We start from the raw sequence: 23446 nt of genomic DNA on the forward strand, positions 1-23446 counted from the left end.
ACTAAACGAAATGAACGAGGAGGGATAGACTGAGAGATGAATGAGCACAGCTAAGACTCCTGACGCAGAACCGGTTTTTTTGTTCCATCTCCGTAATAAATATAAAATAATTTTTAAAAGTATAAAATGGAAAACAAACAATGTGAAACGGGCCCCCTGCTGGTTCAGTCTGACTGGAGTTACACATAGACCGCCAGAGGGAATGGAGAATAGAAAATGGGGGAATGGCAGGATTGGGGAGGGGGTGGGTGGGGGGGGGGGGGGGGGTACTCATGTTGGGGAGAGAGAATCTGTCCTCCCTCTTCCGGGGAGAAAATGGTTTAAGATATTCATTACCCAAGTCACGTCGTTCAATTAAGAAAAAAAAAAAACATACAAATTTCATATCCCCAGACTTTTCTTTTTTTTTTTTTTTCCAAAGAGGAATGTTAACAGGGAAAACACATTATCTGTAGTAATGGGATGAGAGATTCAAATATTTAGACATTTCACAAACTTTTTTATATATTTTTTTTTTCCTTTTGTTGCCATGGTACAGTTTTTTTTTTCTATGGAGACGAGAAAATTGGAATACTAGAGTTCAATCTGATCTCCAAAGGTGTTACTTCTCACCTTCATTGTGTTTGTTTTCTTGTTTTTTTTTTTTTCCTCGTTGAAATTGTTCAACCTTTTTGTTCCCCCCTTCGGTTGTCTTTAGTCTCGACAGGAGAAGCGAGAGACGGCCATTTTCTCGATGCAAGGTTAAGTACAGTATACCCTCTGCGGAGACGCAAGTGAGCGAACTGAAGAATCTCCGGAAAAAAAAGTCTTTCGCCCCGTGTTCCGGAAAAAAACAATCCGCCATTTTCTTTTCCGTCCCCTACCTTTCCGTCAAAAACGACTCCATTTTCACTGTGTGCGCAAGGGGAAATAAGTCTCACACCCTCAACCAGTCTTTCTCTCCTTTCCCGTTTGGTGACACACACACACACACACGCACACACACAAATATTAATTTTCCGTTTCTGGTAAATCCATAGATTCCTCAAACGTCTATACATATATATAATTATATAGAACAAATTCATTTGCGGCTGCAGGTCTGTTTTTCTGTGATAGGTAAGTTCTGAAACACGTTTTTTTTTTCCCTCCTGGGCTCGATGATGGGTCGACGAAGAGCCCGATTGGACATCGAAGAGCGCTGCCAGAGCAGGGTTTGGCCTCGAAGTTTGGTGGCTGAATGTAGCTTTTCCTCGATTTTGAGTTGTGCTCACTTTTGTACTTTTTTTTTTTTTTTTGTGTTAACGCTGTCACTTATTTTTGATTTTTGCACAGAAGACAGTTGTATGTTCTTTTCATAAATGAATACTACATGCTCGAAACACAGCAGGATAACGTTGCATCAGCTCCCTAGCACCATGAACAAGGAGAAGGAGGGAGAGAGAGAATGGGAGAGTGAGAGGAAGAGAGAGAGAGACTGCGAGAGAGGACAAAAAAGCTAACGTGCTAGGTTATTTGACACTTGTTGTTGGCAGTACTTTGATGTGGCAGAGCTGTGTAAAATCCAAGATCTAGTTTATACTTTTTTCTTCCTCCTGTGTGTGTTTCTGCCAGGAATTTTGCTGTCCAGTCTCTTTTCTGCCTGTCTCTGTGCTTCCTGTTTGGACAGGAAGTGTCCTCAGCGCCAAAGCGAAGGCTTTTCTCGTGAGAAAGCTCTCTGCCTATTTCTCTCACCGCTATCGGTCGGCTTTGTACACATCCTCTTGTTTCTCGCCCGAATATTTCTCTCCAAACAGCGATGGAATCGCTCTGCCAAAATACAGGAAACGGGCGTGGCCCTTGGCACAAACGAACCCTGCCTGGTCTCGAGGTCTCTCTCTCTCTCTCTCTGCCCACCTAATGCCAACCCGGCATTGTACTTACTGAGAAGATGAGCATGTGAGCTTGTGCACGAAACAGATGTTGGATGACAGTTGTAATGAAAAACAAACAAAACAAAGAAAGAATGGTGCATGATTAAGTGAGTCAGTGAACGGAATGCATAAGTCAATCTGCATTCAAAAGAGTAAATAAAAGTAAAGAAAAAAAAGAAAATTTATTGAAGATGAAAGGGGCTAGAGTGGAGTCGGGGGGGGTCAGGGGGGTCGGGGGGGGAAGTGGTAGTGAAGGGTGGGGTGGCGCACATGCCAAAATAAGGGGGGGAATCTGAATGAACAAAGAATGAGAGCTTCTCCTTTCTTCCTACGACTCCTCCCCCTTTCTCTCCATCAAAGCAGGCGGAGGGGTGGAGAAACAGGGAAGGAGGAGTTTTTTGGCGACCGTGGAAGATTGTACCGCGGGGAGTGGGATGGCTGAGGTGAAAGTGGATTGCTCCGAAAATACCATGGCCCGTGCGCCTCTCTCCTCCTCCTTCCCTCTCTCTCTCTGTCCCTCTCTCTGTCTCTCTCCTTCCCTCCCCTCCCTTCCCTCCCTTCCATCCCTCTCTCTCCGTCTCTCCCCGGGGGCCGGTCTCAGACGTAGTACTCCTTGTCCTTGTTCTTCTTGTTCTTGGTGGCGGTCTTGGCGGTGCCCGGCTGCTTCTCCTTGACGACGGCGCCGTTGCTCTGCGAGGCCGAGTTGCTGATGTAGTTGCGCGTCTGGTCCACCTGGTAGGAGCCCTCCTCGCGGTTGCGGTACTTGTACATGGCGTAGAGGAGGATGAGGATGCAGAGGGCGGCGGCCGCCACGATGCCCACCACCATGCCCGTGGTGCTGCTGGACTCGCGGAACACCTCCACTGCCCCCGGGGGGCCCCGCTCCGGCGCCGTGGGGTTGGCTGTGGGCACATGGTGGAAATTCGGGGGGTAGGTTATTCCCGGGGCGTGCCGGTGGCGGCCGCCGTGGTCGGGGTCGCGGGAGGGGGGGGCTGGGGGCAGCAGCACCTGGTCGCGGGTGTTCATTTTGCCGGCGGGGATGCGACCCCCCCCGCCGCCGCCGCCGGTGCTGCTGCCCGGTTTGTGGCGGGCCAGCTGGTCGGGGTTGGCGGTGGGGGTGCTGGAGGGGGGGCGGTGGGAGTCGGGGGGGCGGGAGAAGTGGCGGTCGCGGGGGTTCTGGACCCCGCCCTCCGCGGCGGGGGGCGGGGGCAGGACCGTCCTGTCGGTGACGAGGGGCGAGTTTTTGTAATAGTCCTCGTCGTCCGACTCGGTCATCTCCCCCGAGCCGTAGGCGGACACCTCGATGGGGTCCTCACAGTCCTCCTGGTCCAGGGGGCAGGGGGGCCGGCCGTTGGCCAGGGTCAGGGACTCTTTGGTGGTCTCGAGCAGGGTGAGGAAGGGGCGGTAGGTGGGGGGCGGGGGAATGACAGGGTAGCGAGTGGCGATAGACGGGGGGTCTAGGGAGTCCACTGTAATTATGGGCAACACTAATTCGCCTCCTAGGACAAGAACAGAGAGGGCAGAGGAAAAGAGCGTCAGTAGTGCACTGAGAGCGCCCCCTCTGGACCAAACAGGAACAGCAACAGTCCAAAGAAAAACATCAGCACAGTAAGGCCTTCATTTGAACAGCACTATTAGACTTATCAATCTGGTTAGTTATACAGCTAGTTAGATTCAATTTAGTTTCTAGTGTTCTATTTAAGGAGATAAGCTAACTACATTCAGCTTGCTAACAGATATATAGATATGTATGTAGGCATATATATGTATTAAAAAGGAAACATCTACAAGCTACAGTTTATCCCTTGACTACTTAACACTTACATAAGTACACTTCTATTGTACTTAGACAAAATTCTTAAGGACTACTATAAACAGTTCAACGGCTATTATCTGGTACTTCCTGGGCTCTCTGGCTACTCTTCAGCCTAGTTGTCTTTGTTTTGCTTGGTTAAATAAGATAGCAAACCACGGAGTTCAGGTCACTTACATCAACAAATTGGCCGCATGATTTTAGCATGAAAAAAAAAATTACAAAAAACAAAGCTGTGTAAGATTGTTCTTGGAAAGGAAAAAAAAACAACTTCCCCCCACTGCCTTTTTTAAAATGTATTTTTCTTTATACTTCATTTGTGTGTGTGTGTGTGTGTGTGTGTGTATGTGTGTGTGCGTGTGTGTTTTTACAGAATGTCAACATATTCCCTCTTTCTTGTTATTGATGCTGTTGCCGTTCACTTTTAATTATTTAATCTTGGAATAACAAACAGGTTCAATCAGAGATTATTGGATGACCTGCCAACCACATGATCTCCCCCAGTACAGAAAACTACTCAATAACCTCCCAGTACAATGTGAAAACCCCTCCCTTTGAATGCACCTTCAGTAACGCTGCACCTTCCCTGGAAGCAAGCATTGAAAACGCTTTGGTGGGAGGGCATTAAAATTAATTTTCTTAAACCAAACGTTATCACGGTGCTGCACAGATCGCCGCTTTTTCATCTGAGAAATCAGCACGGCCTGCGCCGTCTCTGTAATGTTTGGCCCATTCGCCGCGGTCCAGCGACCATGCGCCCAAACGCTCTGAGGGGCCGGGCGGATATTCTACCGTCCTACCGAGCGGCTCTGCGCGAAAACATTTTTAAAACAATGTGCAATTTATCATACAGATCAAAAAACATAATAATTCTGGAGCAAAATGAACCTTAAACTGGTACATTCTCTTAAGAGTAAACTTGGAGCATTTGTATACAGTACCCAACTGCAGGACTGCCTACAGCAGGTATATATATAATACTCATAATATGGGGTCAGTTGCTTAAAACAGTCAAGAATATCGAGCCTTAAAACTGCACTGCTTTGCAACACTGCGACACGATTTGCTTTGGAGAACATCCTGCAAGTCTATAATAATGTTTTAGTTAATTAACAGAGAAATGATTTTCATTTTGAACACAGAGGAAAGGTAAGTGGGAGAGAGAATTCAATTATTTTTAATTATGACCTATTTTCTTAGTCTTATAAGTCATTAAAAATGTACTGGGTTTGGAATAATACTATACATGGAATGAATGTGGATACTGTGGGTGTGTGTGTGTGTGTTGTGTATGTGTGTATATGTATGTATGTCTGTATTTTTTTTCTGAGATTCCTTTCCATGTTGATGAGGTCAATCAGCACAGCTAACAGTTAGCAGGGATACGGGGTGGGGGGCGAGGGGGGGCAGGGTTGGGTGCGAAAGGGAAACTTTGGGCTGTCTTGGTCCCCCCCCAAATTGAGACCTAGCATTAATGGGACTGCACGCCCCACACACAACAGAACCAGAAGCTCCACAGTTTTAGAATTTCATGTGAGGGTGGTTATTCATAAAGGTTTGCAAATCCTCTCAAAAAAAAAAAAAAATGTCAATAGAAGACACAGAACAGTTTGATCACTACTAGAACTTGGCTGCTGTAGCCCTAGCAAGAGATATACTTACTTTTGAGAACGAGAAGCACTTTTGAAAAGAAATTGGTTAGTCAAGTGTTAAGAAGTTAAGACACCCCACCCCACCCCACCCACCCACCCCCCACACCCTCCCCAGAAAGAAACCTGCTGCAGCCAAAATGGCCGCTTTTCCATGACAACGATCAGGCGATCCGTGATGGTGAGTTAGCGTCTGAGGGGGGAGCACTGAACCCTACCTGTCACTGCAGGGGGAGGGAGGGGCCCGGGCGAAGGAAGACAGATCTCATTTAAAGTGAGAGCGGGTGAATAAACCGGAAGTCAAACGAAGATGAGCGCGCTCTGGGATCGCTTCCCTCTCCTTTCGGTCGCCGAGCGAACGTGCGTGTGACCGTTCGATCCAGGACGGGGGGGGAGTACATTTTCCAGGTCTGCGGCTTCGTAGATACGCTCAGCTCGTCGCTGGAGATAAGCAAAGGCCCCGCTCTCTTATCTGTGAGCTTCCCTCTGGCGGAGGCGAGGAAGTTTCTAGAATAAGCTGGAGCACCTGCGTCTGTGCCTTTCAGAAAGACTGGCCGGGCGGACCCAGATCGCAATCATCTGACTACCCGTACAGTAAAATGGACACTCGATTTGTACAATACTTAAGTATTTTAATGCAAATAAAGGCAGTGTACTATAAAGGTACGATGGTTAGGAAGCTGGGCTTGTGATCTAAAGACTGCAGACAGCCTTACTGATTCTCGGGTAGGCCACTGCTGTTGCATCCTTGAGCAAGGTACTTAACCTGAATTGCTTTAGTAAACATCATCCAGCTATATAAATGGATAATGGTATATATATCCCGTTATATTTTAAATGGCGTTAAAATACAAGTTGTGTAAATTGGCTCTGGGTAAGAGCGTCTGTTAAATGGCGGTAATGCAAAGCATTTACATACATACCAGATGCTTTTATCCAGGGTGAGCTACATAGCATTTTGCATATTTTCTATTTAAAACGGACATGTAGCTGGATATTTACGAGACGAAAAGCTGAGTTAAGGGCCATGCTCAAGGATACAACCAAGAGCAACGCCAATGCCATCAGGATTCAAACCTGCAAACCACTAATTACGCATCTGGCTCCCTAAAGCACACTGGACGCCTCCCTGCTGGTACAGTTTCCTGGAAAATGTATGTTTGCTAGAAGCAAAGGAGGAGGGGGGCAGTGGAGCACAGGGGTTCGGGAACAGGGCTTGTATCTCACATATCCGAGCCCTGCTGGGGTCCGGCTGTCGCACCCTGGAGCGGGGTACTTAAAAACCTATTCGCCGGCGCGTAAATGGATTGAATTGAGAAAAGAAAAAAAGAAAAAAAAACGCGTGTGAATTTCTCTCGATAACAGCATCTTCGTAATGGCGGAAATATGTAAATGTAAAGCAAATATTATCCCCTCGAAAGGATTCGACTTGTTGAATCGTTGTTTGAGTGTTGAATGTAATTATTTGTCATTTACGACGGTCGCTAGCGAGCCTGTCGTTACAAAATGAGTCCTCCGGCCACAAGGGGGCCCTCCACTTGCAGGGAATTTAAAGGACGGTCGAACGGGCAGGGGAGGTCCGACACCAGGAGAAGCCTCACCTGATCTGTGCCTACGACGGTAAATTCTAAAGTGCATTAGGAGCATGCTTGCATAGATCATCATCTACCCTTATGCTCTATCCCAGTGGTTTCCAACCCTGGTCCTGGAGAGCTACAGGGTCTGCTGGTTTTTGTTTTCAAAATCAGCACCCAACTGAGACCCAAGACACCAGGTGAGTTGAGTTAACCGTGTAATCAACTGCTCTAATTGATTCATGAAGTGCAGAGTCACTATGAAAACCAGCAGACCCTGTAGCTCTCCAGGACCAGGGTTGGAGACCACCGCTCTATTCTATTCGTCTAACAAGCCCCGGCCCAATCAAGCCCACCATTCTGATTCCTTCACCTCAGCGGACGTATGAACACGTCCGGCTCGGAAGAGGCCCTGGTGAAGGCAGGGGAACAGTACTCCTCCCTCACACACAAATCACAAGGACACGCCCCGCTTCCCCGTGTGCAAGCTGTGATTGGCCGACCCTGGTCCCTGGTAGGCGTGGTCTGTTTTGATCATGTTAGACCAGGGGTAAACCAACCCTGTCTCTTGGGATCTACTATTCTGTAGGTTTTCACTCCAAACCTCAACAAAGCCACACCTCGTTCGGCGGCTAGGGACCTCATGCTGCTTCGAGAACCGCCTGAAAACGGAGCACCAGGAGAAAGTCTGGAATAGTCCGTCCATGTTTTTTTCACTACGTGTACTTCTGTGATCGTCACAACAAACACTACTACTTTTATTATCCTAAGTATAATTTTTATTAGTATCCTCACTATTATCATTATTATAATTTATACAGGTTTTTGAGCATTTATTACAAATATGACATCATCTCAAATCACTGGGGCGACATAGCTCAGGAGGTAAGAGCGGTTGTCTGGCAGTCGGAGGGTTGCCGGTTCGATCCCCCGCCCTGGGCATGTCGAAGTGTCCCTGAGCAAGACACCTAACCCCTAATTGCTCTGGTGAATGCGAGGCATCAATTGTAAAGCGCTTTGGATAAAAGCGCTATATAAATGCAGTCCACTTACCACTGAGGCAAGTGCATTATTAAAGAGGAGACTACTAGTCACGTGACCTGGCTAGTTAACTGCCAGTCCATACATGCATCCATTTTGGAGAGTCTGACCAGTACTGATACAAGACTGGAAGAGCCTCAGCTGTACTCAGCTTAGTTCAAATACGGATCACATGATCTCTCCAGAAGTTTTAGAAATTCACTCTGAAAGATAACGGATGTTGTTTTTATTTTGGAGAAATAAAAAGTCTTGACCTTGTTATGTTGGAGAAACCAAAATATGTGCTAATACAGTTATGCACTGAGTCTGTTACTAGGGTAACACCAAATACTTTGGTTGAATCTCTAGTGTTATTATTATTTTTAATTGCAACATAATTGATGTAAAAAAATGTAAGAAGGCAAGTAAGAGGGGTTTGGGTGATGGAGCCCCCTGCAGGTGAAAGGGAGAATGACAGAACCGGAACCCTCTGTTTAATCCCTGTGTGTTTGCATGCGCCCCGTTTCGCTGTTACTGCCCGGCTCCGATCGATTTGACCTTTGAGAGGTCAAAGGTCAGGGATGGGGAGGAACAGCGTTTCACGGTGTGATGGCCACGACACTGATTGCGTTTGGGGACAAGGATGGGCCGTGAACGAGATAAGGAGAAGAGTTTTCGTTATTTGGTGGAACGGGCAAATATTTATTTGTTTGCTACGAACAGATTTAATCTGATGTAGATACTTTTTAAAACAATAATCTGATGCTTTGTACCACAACAGCTACACTAAAGTCAAGGAGGCACCTGCTGGGTGATGGCCTTGTGTGCATGTGTGTGTGTGTGTGTGTGTGTGTGCATGAACACATCAGTGTGTGTGTGTGTATGCACACATCAGTGTGTGTGTGTGTGTGTGTTTGAGATAACTGTGACCATAGGAGGAAGCCAGTCAGGCTGTTTGTGTATGTGTGTGTGTGCACGTGTGTGTGCACGTGTGTGTGTGTGTGTGTATGTGCATGCACACATCAGTGTGTGTGTGTGTTTGAGATAACTGTGACCATAGGAGAAAGCCAGTCATGCTGTTTGTGTGTGTGTGTGTGTGTGTAACATAGAGTTTGTCTGTTTTGGCTGTCTCAGAGTATATCTATCTTATTTGACCATGTTTTCCTCCTTTATTAACAGGCAGAAAGTAGGCTTTCCAGCCTGCTGTTTGAGCACCGTTTACTCTGCTCCAGCATGTTCTGCTGCCCACATTCATTTATAAGGTGCCCTGACCTTGCACAGGCTGGCAGGGGTGCGCAGCTTATAACGTTTACCAGTAATTTAATTTCTAATTTAGCGCTGCCCTCTCTGTCTGCTGTGCACTGCAATTGTGTTTGTTTCGTCCTGAGCTGACGCAGGGGGTGCGGGAGGCGGGGGGGGCGGGGGGCTGGGGGCGGGGTCGTGTTCCATCTGGTTTTTTTAGAGAAAGATTCTCTCTCGTGTTCATTCCGTTCTTATTTCAGCTCATTAAAAAAAAAAAAAAAAAAAATCCAGCCCTCTTCTGGATGATGTAGTTAGGGGGAGCCTAACGAGGGCAAAGATTAATTAGTCCCCTGGGTAGGGAAGCGGGCAGAGAGGCCGTTACACGTTTGGGAGGGAACCCAGAGATTCCCGAGTCTGAGCCGCTCTGACGGCTACGTCCTCATTCCCCAGAGACGCTACGCAGATCTCAACCGTACCATACTTTAGAGCTGCGGCTCTGTAAGAGAGAGACAACTGTGTTCTCTCTCTCTCTCTCTCTCTCTCCCCATCTATTATTTTCATACCTTTCACTCTCTGTCTCTTCCTCTGTTACACTCTTCCTTTATTCTTTCTGTTTTTGCCATCGTCTCGATCTTCCCTTCTTTCCCTCTCTCTCATACCCATGCCTCTGCCCCCTTCTCTACTTTCTTTCTCCCTGCATCCCTTTTTCACTCTTCTCTACTCCTCCTCTGACCTCTGACTGTGATCCATCTCACTACTCTTTCCACTCCTCTCTCCGCGTCTCCCTCTGTGTCTCCCTCCCTCCCTCCCTCCCCACCTCCCTCCATCCATCCATCCCTGCTCCTGTTCTCTCCTCTGTGGGGAACTCGGGTTGTCTTGTTGTGTTCAGTGTTGGAAAAAATGTCTCTCCCCGGACAGGATGGAGATGAAAAACAACCAGGCCCCAAGTGAACAGATTACACCAGAAAAGCGCTGAGAGAATCATCGGTGGGCACAGCTGCCCATGCCAGGCCTATGCCAAGCTGATGCTGGACCTGTGCACCAGCATAAAACACAAAGCTGTGGCAGAAAGGGCTCAAATAGACCCCCCAAAAAGGGGTGGTGGGGGTTAGAGTGATTCCAAGGCCCTCTAAAAATATTAGAACACAGGATTTTCTGGGGTGATGGGGCCCAAAATCCCTGGTGGCACCCCTGCACCCAGTTATTCCACAACCTTCTCACTCACAATAACTAACCCGCATTTTTAGGAGAGGTAGTCATTTCTTCTCCATCCAGCTCTATGTGAAAATGCTATGTTTTTCCTCATATTGTCAATTACTGAAATATTTTCTATATTGTTAAATATAAAAATTTCATACATCAGATCTTTTTTTTAAATGTCAGACTCAAATATGAAATCCTCAATTAAAACTGTAGGCCATAGTCAGTGCTAGCTGAGGGCTAGGAGAGAGAGAGAGAGAGAGAGAGAGAGAACAAGAAAAGAAACACGGAATATAGATGTTGAAATCCTAATTTGCTTCCTTTTCTGCATGATCAGTCTTGGCGGTTCTCGAACAGGCAGCCGGTTCACCTTGCTCTGAAATAAAATCTTACATTTCAGGCAATGTACCCTGAAATGAAACACCCTCCCTCTGCCCGAACGTTCGCCTGATGAACACTGAGCAGGAAGTTAACTGTGCAGAACAATCCGGAACACTAGTGACCAGTTCCTGTCCCACAACAGGCTGCCGGTGGCTTAAGTTCAGTGTTTTACCCAATTGGATAATTTTTTTTGTCAGGTGAGCCAGAAAAGCTGGCCAATTACATCACAGCTAGCCCTTTCAGGACTAAGAACTGGCCCTCCGGATGGCACAGAGTGGTCACCGATTGGTCCCCGATTGGACCAGGTGTGCGGCGCGACCAATCACAGCTGCACGCGGAAAGGGGAAGGCGGGGGTCACGGCAAAGTGGGCCCCGGGGGGGCCGCTGTCGGACCGGGCGGGGCCCGCAATGGAGGACCGCGGAACCGCCCGAACGGACTCACCGGTTCCCGGCTCACACTCCTCCAGGTCCTCGTCGTCGCTGGGGCATTCCGCCGATGCCACCAGCAGGTCGTCGGTGTTCTGAAACAGAGAGGGGGGGGGGGCAGGGGGGGGGACACACGTGAGCACAAACACCAAGACCGGGGCGTTCCAGCCTCCTGAAGTAAAGGCAACGTCAATGTGTCCCACCTTATTAATGTAATTATTAAGCAATGTCAGCCCCAATAAAATACCCTGTAACCGCTATCTGGAGTGATAAGAGTGATTTAACCCGAATTAGGCTCTGTCCGTGTTCATCTGCAAATTGATGAGGCGGGGGAAACGTCTCCAACACAACATACAGCGAACGATGAGCCAGTGCCCCCCCGCAGATTAACTTCTGGCCTCTCGACCCGTTTTGATTGGCGGCCGCGTACCCCCCTGCAGTACAGTCTGAATGCTGGGGGTCACACGTCACCAAAACTCCTCCTAAAATCCAGCGGGATCTCATTTTTATTCCCTTAAAATTCACTTTTTTAAACTTTTTTTTGGCGCTTTCGGTTGACTCCAGTCTTCCCACACAGCACCTTATTTTCATCGCTGCGCTACAGCAAGGTGCCATTCGCAAACGCTAGCCAGCGCGTCACCTGGCCCACACACAGGTCGGGAACAAAACGAGCGCCCCATCTGTTCTGTCCCGTTTCCGTTAGAAACCTCCCTCTCTCTCAGGTTGCTGCACCACTGGCAGGAGCTGCAGTACATTTGTAGATATTGCCCAAAGTGCTCATAAATAAATCTAAATACTAATAGAGGGGGAACTTTCGAAGCTGAGGTGGGAAATAAGAACAACGGACACGACGACAGCATGAATAAATGGTGTGTGTTTTCCAGGTTATTTCATGTATAATGGGATTTTGTTAGGGTAACTGAGGACCGGGGGAACTGGTGAATATCAATGAAAGGGTTCGAGAACAACAGAATGGCAAAAGTGAACATTTAACATTATACTCTAAACAATATGCAAAAAATATTATTTGTATGGTCGGGATTTATCATAACACACATTTAGAAGAGGTGCAGGAAACGACCTGAGCAGTGGTAGGGAAACATTATGGTAGCCTGAAATGGGGGGGGGGGGGGCATATATAAAAAGCACTGTAATTTCTATATGGTGAAACCAAAGTGTATAAAAAGTGCCCTTAATGCGCACTTCACTTCATGTGTGAATTGTTTGGATTGCAAATCTAAAATTGTACAGAGTACACAGCCAAAAAAAGAAAAAAGAAAATAAACATTATGTCTTAAACAAACACACATCTCACTCTCCCTCTCAGCCCTCCCGCCAGCACACACACACACACACACATTAACCGTGATTGAAAGCGCAGTTTTCGAAAATAACTGCCAGTACTGACGGACTGCGTGGGTTCGGCGGCGGTGAGCGCCGTCGCGTACAGTCCCAATCACAGGCCCGGAGCGGCCCGGAGCGGCCCGCTCTCTCTCCCAGTCCATAATAATCCCGCGTCGCGCTGAAATAGCTCTGACTTACATTTTATGCAGCGCCATTATGTGCATCATTATGACTCGCGCGAGGCGATATTCGCGGGGGGGCGGGGACGGTCGGGGATTCTGAGGTCATACGCTCTGTCCCGCGTCACAACGACAGTTCTTGCACTCCGGCAAAAAAGAGGTTGTCTCCCCAAATATTACGCCACTTGCTAACTCCAAACAATCACAGACGCTCATTTAAGGCGTAAAAATCGAGGCGTTTGTCTAGACTGACCTTGTTATATATAAACTGACTTTAAACACCAGCGGCAAGCAGAGTCAGTGATCTGATTCTTTTTTTTTTTTTTTTTGTTCCTGTTGCCATAAATAAGTCTGCCTGCCTCTCGACTGACGGCGCCACGATTTATTTGCACAATCTAAATAAATTACCCTCAGCTCATGAAAAGGCCATTTCCCACTCCATGCAAAATGAAGCCCTGTATTCCATGACTAATAATATAAGCAGACATAGCTGTGGGATACAATCCCCAAAATGGAGGTAGAGTGAACGCCCCCCCCCCCCCCCTCCCCGCCATCTTCCCTATGTCGTGCCACAAACACACACTACCCTGACACACTGAACTTGGTTTGTTTTCAACCAGCTCCAAATTGTGGGCCATGCAGGGGAAGGGATGGGATGGCATGGGGGGGGGGGGGGTGGTTTATAATGTGGTTTTATAATAGTGTCCCAGGAGAGGTGGGGGGGAAACAGCCAACATCAAAAGGCACTGTCAAAGCTTTATTTCACCTTCAAAGCTTTACCTGCCAGGATCAAAGGCGGCACAAGGGGCGAATTGCTCTCAGCACTGACAACAAAAGTTTTTTATTTATTTATTTATTTATTTATTTTTTTACGGAAAATACGTTTCATTCACTTTTCCGTGCTTCTTATAAACTGTCTCTAATGTCCAGGACGCTCAGTGGAACTGAAGAGCTCTCATTAAAAGACACGGCGCTGCAGCGTTAGCTTTGTCTGACCGTATTTATAGTGTAATTACTGCGGCTGCTCTTGCGCAAAATCCACTCCCCCCCCACTCTACACAATACTGCCCCCCCCCCTTCCCCCCCTTCCCCCTCTGACCCGCTGTGACGGAGAGTTGTGAGACTGTCGGAGGGCTCGCGTAGGCGCAAAACGCCGATGTAGACACGCTGTGGCTAATGCACGTGTAACAGGAAGTGGTTGTTAAAAGCACGGCGGTAGGCTGCTGGGCGGCTCGTTCGAGTTTAGGCGCCACGCCGGGGTGCGCGGACGAGCCCCACGGCCCCGGATCGAGTCCGGCCCGCGCCAGTGCCGACTGCGGCCGGCAGCAGAAACACTGTCTATCATCGCTCTTCTCTTGGGCGCCCAAAATTGTCTATCATCACTCCCTGCTGACCCCTGCTGGCCAAAAAGGGCACTGCATGTCAAAGGTGCATATGAACTGTCTTCCTCTGACGCCTCCTTGCTGACCCCCACCCCCGCCTCCCCACCCTCTGTTTCTTCCCCCACGTTTCAAACCACAGTGCGGGGGCCGCAACGCCGGCTAAAGCACACCCCTACACCAGCAGGGCCAGCTCCAGCAGCCCTCCGAAAACGTGTTATCAGTTTGAGGCACGAGAGGAGAAGCCACAGACAGCGAGAGAGAGAGAGATGGGAGCGCCTTTCCATCCCGAGCGACAGGATAAGTCGCCGGGCGCCGGTCTCTGCTCCTTGGCTTTCTGTCGCCGTCGGCGACGCGCGGGTAAGCGTGCGGGCGGGATCAGCCTCTTACAGGATAATGTAACTGTCGCACGCCAAGTGATGTTCACTTCTTTAATTAAGTTCGCTGTGGATGATCAACTTTAATTGTTTTTTCTTTTTTTTTAACCTTCTTCCAGGGCTGTAGGAAAGCCCCTCCTGAACGAACTGCGGTGCACTTAAAAGCTGCAACTGACTCACTGCTTAACGTTCCTGAAAATTCCTACCGATATCACGATGCGAGTATTTCAGAAAACCCAAACCTGTAAATTAAGTTGCACTATGTTCAACAGAAGTGTTCAACAGAAGTGCAATCTTCCACCCTGGCTTATTATTGTTATTATTATCATTCTTATTCTTCTTCTTCTTTTACAGGACAGCCATGTTCTCTGTGGTGATTTCTAGGCCTCAGGTCCTGTCAGTTCATTGACGTTAATCGCAGCGATTGAGGTCAGCTCTCAGCTCTATTTTTATTTTTTTTACCACACAGGTTTTCTGGGGGTTTGTTACCTTCAATTCGCTGGGACAGAATCAGGTTATTTAAAAAGAACGTGGCGGGTCGACCGTCTGGCTAGTGTTACCTCAGACTTTTCCCAGCTACCTGCCAGCCGAGTAACAGGTCTGTGGAAGCCAATCAGAAAATCCCCAGGCGTTTCTTTTTTAATAATGGCGCCTGACGCAGGGAAAAGTCAGGAGCGTGACTCATATCGTTAGCACATAGTTAGCGCCTAAATGCCGCCATGTCTCGCGTCGCAGGGAAGCAGGAATGGGAGAACGGCTCAGGGACAATAATATTTCATTTCACGTAATGAGTCTACGAACCTACGTGAAGGGTTCGACTTTTACAGCAGACGTGTGCTTTCTGAGTGAGACAACAACGCAAGTGCATAGTAACAGCAACGGTTAGCGCTGCGGATGCGGAGTTTGCACGGAAAAATATCAGATCGTCTCAGTGGCCAGGCTACGCATTTTCAAACTTTAGCCAATACAGAACAGATTGCTTTAGGTCCAGCCATATAGGGTTTGACCTGGTCTTGTTAATTGTGGAAAGAATGAGGGAAAGAGGGAGAACAGTGCCTCAGTCCAAGGGTATATTATAACATTATGCAAATGCTGTAGTTTTATGTCTTTAATTTGGATATTTATTTGTTTTAACTATTTATTAACTTTTACCTATTCATCAGTTGTTTTATTTTTTTATTGATTCTATTGATTTTACTGTAATGAGTTTCATCGCTTTTTTATTGAGGGTTAATTTTTTTTGATTGATCGTTCTTATTGATTGTTTTATGTTTTTTTTTTTAATTCATGGTTTGCTTATCTTTATTGCTTGTTGATGGTTTTTATATTGCCAGCTTCGCTGAACATTTATTAAAAAAATAAATAATGTAATAATAAAAAAGAGGAGGTGGAAAAAAATGACAAGAACAAGTTGGGCTGAACGGCATGTTCTTGTCATCACATTTTCTTCTGTTCTTGTGATCTAATTTATTGAAAGGCCTGTCACTCATCCATGACTGACAGGTCATCACTCATGTGGCCACACTCGAGTGGCTCGATTTGGCTTTGGCGGGCATCTTGTCCCTTTCGCCATTCGCTGACAGCCAGAATGTGCACCTTAGTCGAATTTAGCGAGCTAGTTAGAGACCACGGACGCTGCTAGTTCATTATTATTGAATAACTGATGCTTTTCTGCCCCGCACTTTGGAACGCCCAATCACAGTGAAGAGCGCTCGTTGCTGTGATCGTCCTGTGCTATCGACGCAGGGGAGCGCAGGCAGGCATGCTGCCCGTTCGCAGGCTGCACTGACACGGACACGGACGGGGTTCGAATTACAGGCATTAGGGGGAGTCTGACCCCCCTAATTAAGACTTGGACCCCCCCCCCCAAAAGAGGTAAAAACAACAGGTCGGGGGTGTCGAAACGTATATATCCTTAACCCTAACCCTAACACTAATCACCCCCCCCCCCCCCCCCCCCCGCAATGTGAAGGAGCCACTTTTGCTCGTCTTTTCTCTTACCCGGTCTTACATATTCCAAAAAACTGCGGAGAGCAACTCATTATTTGCACCGTGTCTGTATCGGAGAAAGTGTCGTGAAAAAATTATCACTTTAAAAACTGGAAAAACAGTTTTTTTTTTTTTTTCCTGCTGCTTTTCTTTTTGAGATGCGCTTTTATAAACTCGCTGAGTTATGTGCATTTCTTATACTGATACACACTCGTTTGTTTAAATGTTTGTTGTTCGCCACAGGTTGCCCTTCATTTACACTGAATTATATTTCATGTCTTTCTTCGTCGCGAGCGCATCACGTCTCGTTGTGTTTTGTAATTATAGGCTGGCATGCACTTCTGGGCTGTTTGAGTGGTACTGGGTTGAGCTTGTGAGATACATATGAAAAATGGGGCTTTGTACACATATCAAACAGGCACACGAATGCACAGCTAAATGCATCTAATTTAACTTCATTGTTTTTAAACATCTCTCTCCATTGACTCCCTGAGCCTGTCATTACATCCAATGACTCACATTCAGAAGCGAACACGTGCAAGACGTGTGGCTCTTTTCAGGAGCCAAGAAAAAACACAAAGTATGAAAGAACGGATTTCATCAAACGCGTCTGTCCTCCACGAGGAGCAGCTGCATTGAATCAACGACATCGCATCGAACCGCGACTCTGTTTTCCAAAAAATAAAGGACAAATTAGACGCGTCGAAGGCCTGAACATAAAACATCATACATTACCCCACAATGCAATGCAAATAATATATAATTTGCAGCGCATGGGACATGATGTTTCGGCTACACAGTGAGCACTTATTAGGCACTTTTCTATGATCACAGGACATCGTTAACGGCGATAAGAAGCAGCTGCTAAGAATAATAGCTGTTTTTCTTTGCAGGCTAATTGCTCTTTTCACCAGCATGTACTGCACTCATCCACAGTTTGCCCATAAATTATGACATTTCAGGGCAGCAACCGCAAACAGTGGCATAATAACGAGATGGAAATTAAGGGCCATATTTTCTGGCAACACCTTTTTTTGTTTTTTTTGCCGGCCAAAATTTTTTTGCTTTGTTTCAGCTTGTGCCACTGTAAATTCCAGCACCAGCTCTGTGTTTCTGATCTGTAGGTCTCTAGACTGCTCACTATGAATTTTACAAATAAAATAAAACAAATAAATAATTTCATACAATGCATCAGCTGATTTTTGGAAAGTGTATTCTACAAGAATCCTGGGCGAATGAGAAATGCCTACTAGCTTAGGGCAGGGTGGCTACATATTTGTTTGCTTGTGATTCATAACTAAATATGGGAAGTGTCAAAATCACACCCTCCTTATTCTCATCTTCTGCCCTCACTTTACCAGCGCCCACCAGTATAGCTACATTCTTGTCAAATGCGTCAAATGAAAAAAAAAAAAAAAATGGCTGCTTTGTATCTGACATTTATTTCAGAGTTGTGGGTCAATTCCACTTCCATTCAGTCAATCCAGGAGATGAACAGAAACTCAATCCCTGAATTGAAAAGCATCCCTTACTGTTCTAGGGGGACATTTTTCAAGCTGTGAATTGAATTTAAATTTGAATGCATTGAAATGGAATTGACCTTGAACTGCTGGCTTTTATGTTGACTGTTAACAATCTTGTGAGCGATTGGAAGTTTCGGAAGTTTTTTTTCGGGCAGTCATGTCACATAATTGGGAAACTGGACTTGTAAATAAGGTTGTGAGTTTGATTCCCATCTGGGGTGCTGCTAATTCAGCCTCAAACAAAGTCCTTAACCTGATTTGCCTCAGTGTAATATCCAACTGTGTAAATGTACTGTATTGTATGTAAAAAAAATGCAATCTGTTTAAGGTGCTCTGGATAATAGGTGTCTAGCCCCATGCTAACCTGCTAATGAGCAAGCCTGTTTAACCCCATGCTAACCTGGTAATGAGTAAGCCTGTTTAGCCCCATGCTAACCTGCTAATGAGTAAGCCTGTTTAGCCCCATGCTAACCTACTAATGAGTAAGCCTGTTTAGCCCCATGCTAACCTGGTAATGAGTAAGCCTGTTTAGCCCCATGCTAACCTGGTAATGAGTAAGCCTGTTTAGCCCCATGCTAACCTGGTAATGAGTAAGCCTGTTTAGCCCCATGCTAACCTGGTAATGAGTAAGCCTGTTTAGCCCCATGCTAACCTGGTAATGAGTAAGCCTGTTTAGCCCCATGCTAACCTGGTAGCGAGTGAGCGTGTTTGGCCCCATGCTAACCTGGTAATGAGTAAGCCTGTTTAGCCCCATGCTAACCTGGTAATGAGTAAGCCTGTTTAGCCCCATGCTAACCTGGTAGCGAGTGAGCGTGTTTAGCCCCATGCTAACCTGGTAATGAGTAAGCCTGTTTGGCCCCATGCTAACCTGGTAGCGAGTGAGTGTGTTTGGCCCCATGCTAACCTGGTAGCGAGTGAGTGTGTTTAGCCGCACGCTAACCTGGTAGCGAGTGAGTGTGTTTAACCCCATGCTAACCTGGTAATGAGTAAGCCTGTTTAGCCCCATGCTAACCTGGTAATGAGTAAGCCTGTTTGGCCCCATGCTAACCTGGTAGCGAGTGAGTGTGTTTGGCCCCATGCTAACCTGGTAGCGAGTGAGTGTGTTTAGCCGCACGCTAACCTGGTAGCGAGTGAGTGTGTTTAGCCGCATGCTAACCTGGTAGCGAGTGAGTGTGTTTAGCCGCATGCTAACCTGGTAGCGAGTGAGTGTGTTTAGCCGCACGCTAACCTGAGTGACGCTGTCCCTCATGGTGGGTGAGCGCTGTTTGCGGGTTGTCGTGGTGGCCATCGTGGTGGTTGTCTCCATGATCGTGGTGGACATGTCCGCCAGGGGGGTGGTGGAGGTGGTGTCGGTGGTGAGGACGGACGGCACGTCCCCCACCAGCCTCAGGTTCCCCTCCACCTGCACGTTGGGGTCCCCCTCGGCCGCCAGCTTCAGCACCTGCAGGCCGTTGTAGTAGAGCCCCGAGATCTGGCCCTGGAACGGCCGCCCCCTGTCGCGCCCCCCGATTCTGATCGACGCCTGGCTGTTGAAGATCGTTAACTGTCGACCTAGAGAGAGAGAGAGAACGAGAGAGAAAGATACAGAGAGAGAGAGAGAGAGGAAGAGGAAGAGAGGGAGTGAGAAAGAGAGAGCGAGAGAGCACCAGGAAGTCACATCAGTTTCTCTCTCTCTCCATATTTTGGATGACACATGAGAGGGGGAGGTGGCTTGGATCACATGACTACTGTTCCTGGGCAACACTTCAGAAGGCTGGACCTCGCAGCGCAGGAGCGACACTGAATCAGCTCCCCGGGTGCACTGAATATCCTCTGGCAGCGGTGGACCAGGGGAAGCGTTCTTTTCAGAGATGGAATACATTCAGAGGCTTCCAACTACCCCCCCCCCCCCCCCTCTTTTTTTTTTTTTTTGAAACCCCCGAGTGCTACTTTACCAAACCGTTCACAGGATGTGAAAATTGTTTTCAGAAAAGGGGGGACTGCTTAATTCAGTGCTCCATTATCACCCAACCGCACGAGGAAGTGTAATCTGCGAGATTCAGTAATTATGTGCTACCAGGGCCTGTGGATTCCAACCCCCCCCGCCAAACCCCCCCCCCCCCCCCCCCCCCCCCCCAGCCCTTCTTTGCTGATGTCACCTGTTCTACTTTTTCCTAATTCTCCTGACCCGTCTTCCGCGTTCTCTTCTCTCGGGGTCCTCGTTAGGCAACGTGCCAGGGCCTCAAGGCACTTAGCCGCTCATGGGAAACCCCAGCAGTGACCTCTGACCCCCGGCTAGCCATCTAGGGGAGACAAGGATTGTGGGACTTCTTCTTTTATTTTTATTTTTTTTGGCGGGCGTACGCTAAAGAGACACTTAATGAAGCAATTATATTTGGAGAAGGGGCGGACCCTGTGCCTCACGGACCGATCAATCTCGAGCGGGAAGATTCCTCTGTGCCCCGACAGGCACGGAACTCGCAACCCCTCTCGTGCGGGCGTGCTTTGCCCCGGCCGTGCTCCCCCCGGTGGGCTCACAGAACACAAGCAACCGACCTGCTGGCTAACAAGCGGAGGGAGCAGCACGCCCTTCTGACCCTCCGCCTCGGCCCAGAATCCTCCACGCTGGGATAATTACCGGCTTCATAAGTTACGGTGACTCATTTCTGTCTCTTTTCTAGACTGCAAATGAATTATAAATAAGCGCAATGAGGAGAAAAGGACACGAAATGTCCCGGTTACATCCTCCTCGGGTGCCTGGAGGAATGGTTACCATCCCAAGTTACCAGCCAGGCCCTCTAAATTTCATCTTAGCTCACAGCTCAGGTGGACTCAGGAAACACATCAGCAAAGAAGAGATGGCTGGACAAATCACCCCATTGATTTTGAGAATGCCCACGTACAGACACGTGTACACACGCGCACACACACGCATACGCACACACACTAGCCGTAGAATTAAAGAACGACCATTTTTAAATGTATCTGACATTTCTGTAGATCCCCTCACGTCCGTGTGTCAGTCTGTCCGTCATTCTGCTCAATCACCCTGACCAGAGGAGGCAAATGCTTCAAGCTCAGTGTAGATTTTCAGTGTCACAGCGACAGAGTGAACCACTGAGCCCCCTGCCCCGCTGCACCCAAATCAAGCACCCCCCCCCCCCACCCCCACCCTCGTGACCGGCTGTAGTTCTGCTCGAGAGGTGGGGTGAGCAGTCCTCTTTACCCCTTTGAAGAGCAGTCTTTTTTGGAATGTTTTTTCAAAATTCTATGTCAGTGTTCTAGAACTCCACTGCTTTCAGTCACCAGTTACGATTGTTACATCATTAGAATGTTCAGTTAAGAACACTCTAACCACACATTTGTGAACTCACGCCTTTAAAGGGTTAATGACTAATCCCGGAGAGTGGCAGCGTCCCCAGGCGCACTGCAGACGCCCTATCAGAGCTGGCAGCTGCGGCTCCCTCTCCCCGGGTCACAGGACGTTCGCTCGGCCGGACACGCTCAGGGCAGCTTCCCTCAGCCCGATAGCCTCCGCCAGGAAATTAGCTTCACTGCCCCGAGGCGAGGGTTCTCTCATACACGGTGTCATTTTCCGATAAATCCACAAATTTAATATTCCTGACTCCGTGTAACTTGAGTAAGGTTTGTTATTTTTTATTTTTAGTATCAACGGCAGTGTTATTTCCTTGGCTCGTGCTACAAACGATACCTTTGTTGGATAATATCACAAGTATTTCCCAAGGCTAAAATTCATTAAATTGGCTGAGCCAGTGCTAAAAAAGCCAACATCTGCTAGTGAGTGACAGACGTGAACCTCATCCTACCCCTGACAGGACAAAGGCTCACTCTGCCCGCTGCTGCAGAATCGCGTTCAGTACTGAATCCCCACCTGTCCGTTTTGAGATGAGTTCACCAGGCCTGTCCGTTGGCCGTGATGTCACGCTGAGAGAGGGGCCTCGCTTTCTCAAACCTGCATCCTCACGATTGGGAGAGACAGAATGCCTCCCCTTCGCCCATTTTATCTGGCTCCTTTATTTCTCTGTCTCGCTCTCCCTCTCTCTCTCACTGTCTCTCTCTCTCTCTCTCGCTGTCTCTCACTCTCTCTCTCTCTCTCTCGCTGTCTCTCACTGTCTCTCTCTCTCTCTCGCTGTCTCTCACTGTCTCTCTCTCTCTCTCTCGCTGTCTCTCACTGTCTCTCTCGCTGTCTCTCACTCTCTCTCTCTCGCTGTCTCACACTGTCTCTCTCTCTCGCTGTCTCTCACTGTCTCTCTCTCTCTCTCGCTGTCTCTCACTCTCTCTCTCTCTCTCTCTCTCTCTCTCTCTCTCCCTCTCTCTCTCTCTCTCCCTGTCTCTCGCTGTCTCTCTCCCTCCCCTCCTGCCTTCATCAGACAGCTTAATGCGGCAGAACCGGACGGAGGCCCGCGATTGGTCAGTTCTGGCACACGGCCCTCAGTGGAGCGGCTCACGATTTATTGCACCAATCAGGGAGGCGGCACCGCTGGATTGGCCAGACTCTCCCCGGCCCTTAGGGCGATGGCCACTTAATGGACACAGGCACTGGCTGAGGTGACAGCCTTTGCATTCATTACAGAAACAGCAAATAACACAGGCACACACACATATACACACGCACACACACACACTGAGCTGAGACGCTCTCAGTAATTAAGTAAAATTTCACTCTAGAGTGAGTGTGACGTCCCTTTGTGTGGACGAACTGGGTCCCTTGGGAACAGTCTCTCTCTCTCATCTCCTCCCTCTTTATTTTTTTTCTCTTTCTCTCTCTCTCTCCCACTCTTCCTTTCTCTCCCTCCCTCTCATTTTCGCACACACACACACACACACACACACACACACACCTGAGCTCCAGCAGCATAATCAGAAAGGACAAACGGATAGCGGGATCGGCAGTTGGAGGGAAAGCAAAAGGGTGACCACAACATGGACGCCTGACACACAGACTCACGGCTGAGAAGGTCATAAGAGGGTCAGGGCTGCGTGGGTCACAGAGAGAGACAGGTGTGGAGCACGTAGAGATGCACTCTCCACACTTACATTTACATTTAGCCACTTAACAGGTGCTCTTTTCCACATCCGCTCGCATACACAAGGGCACAAAAACATTTGGGCCAACAAGGGCCAAGTCAGTAGGGTCACAACAACTGATAGCAGCTGCTAATACATAGCTTGCTAAGTAGTACGTAAATAAACCTATGACATGAAGATAAGTGCCATGCTACGTGCGAGAAGGAGATTGCATATTTAGAGCCTCAAATAGCAAAATGTGTTTGAGGATATAATTTTCGACGCAGCGCAGACGGGGCTAGCAGAGCGATGGTAAATGTTCACAGTTCAGCGTCTGGTAGGCCTTTCGCCTGCCTTGTGGAAAACACTAGAAATTGAGACGTTTCCATTTTCACGATTATGAACAATCCCCACATTCAAAGAAGTGACTGTTTTTAGACACTTAAGAGTC

At 47.9% G+C, this 23446-nt stretch overlaps 1 protein-coding gene across 3 annotated transcripts in view; it reads right to left on the reverse strand.

Annotated features, from left to right (window-relative positions):
* Positions 1–626: 626 nt before the first annotated feature.
* The window catches only part of nrxn2b (neurexin 2b), a 631318-nt gene continuing 608498 nt past the window's right edge, over positions 627–23446 (reverse strand). For all 3 annotated transcript variants that reach the window (XM_035408766.1, XM_035408765.1, XM_035408763.1), the window contains 3 exons: positions 19217–19539; positions 11214–11292; positions 627–3391 (listed from right to left, as the gene is read on the reverse strand). In XM_035408766.1, the coding sequence (XP_035264657.1) occupies positions 2490–3391; positions 11214–11292; positions 19217–19539 (1304 nt within the window). In that variant the 3' untranslated portion in view covers positions 627–2489. The remainder of the gene's footprint in view (positions 3392–11213; positions 11293–19216; positions 19540–23446) is intronic.

This window comes from Anguilla anguilla, chromosome 3 (genome assembly GCF_013347855.1).
Source record: "Anguilla anguilla isolate fAngAng1 chromosome 3, fAngAng1.pri, whole genome shotgun sequence".
In the NCBI taxonomy this organism is placed as follows: Eukaryota; Metazoa; Chordata; class Actinopteri; order Anguilliformes; family Anguillidae; genus Anguilla; species Anguilla anguilla.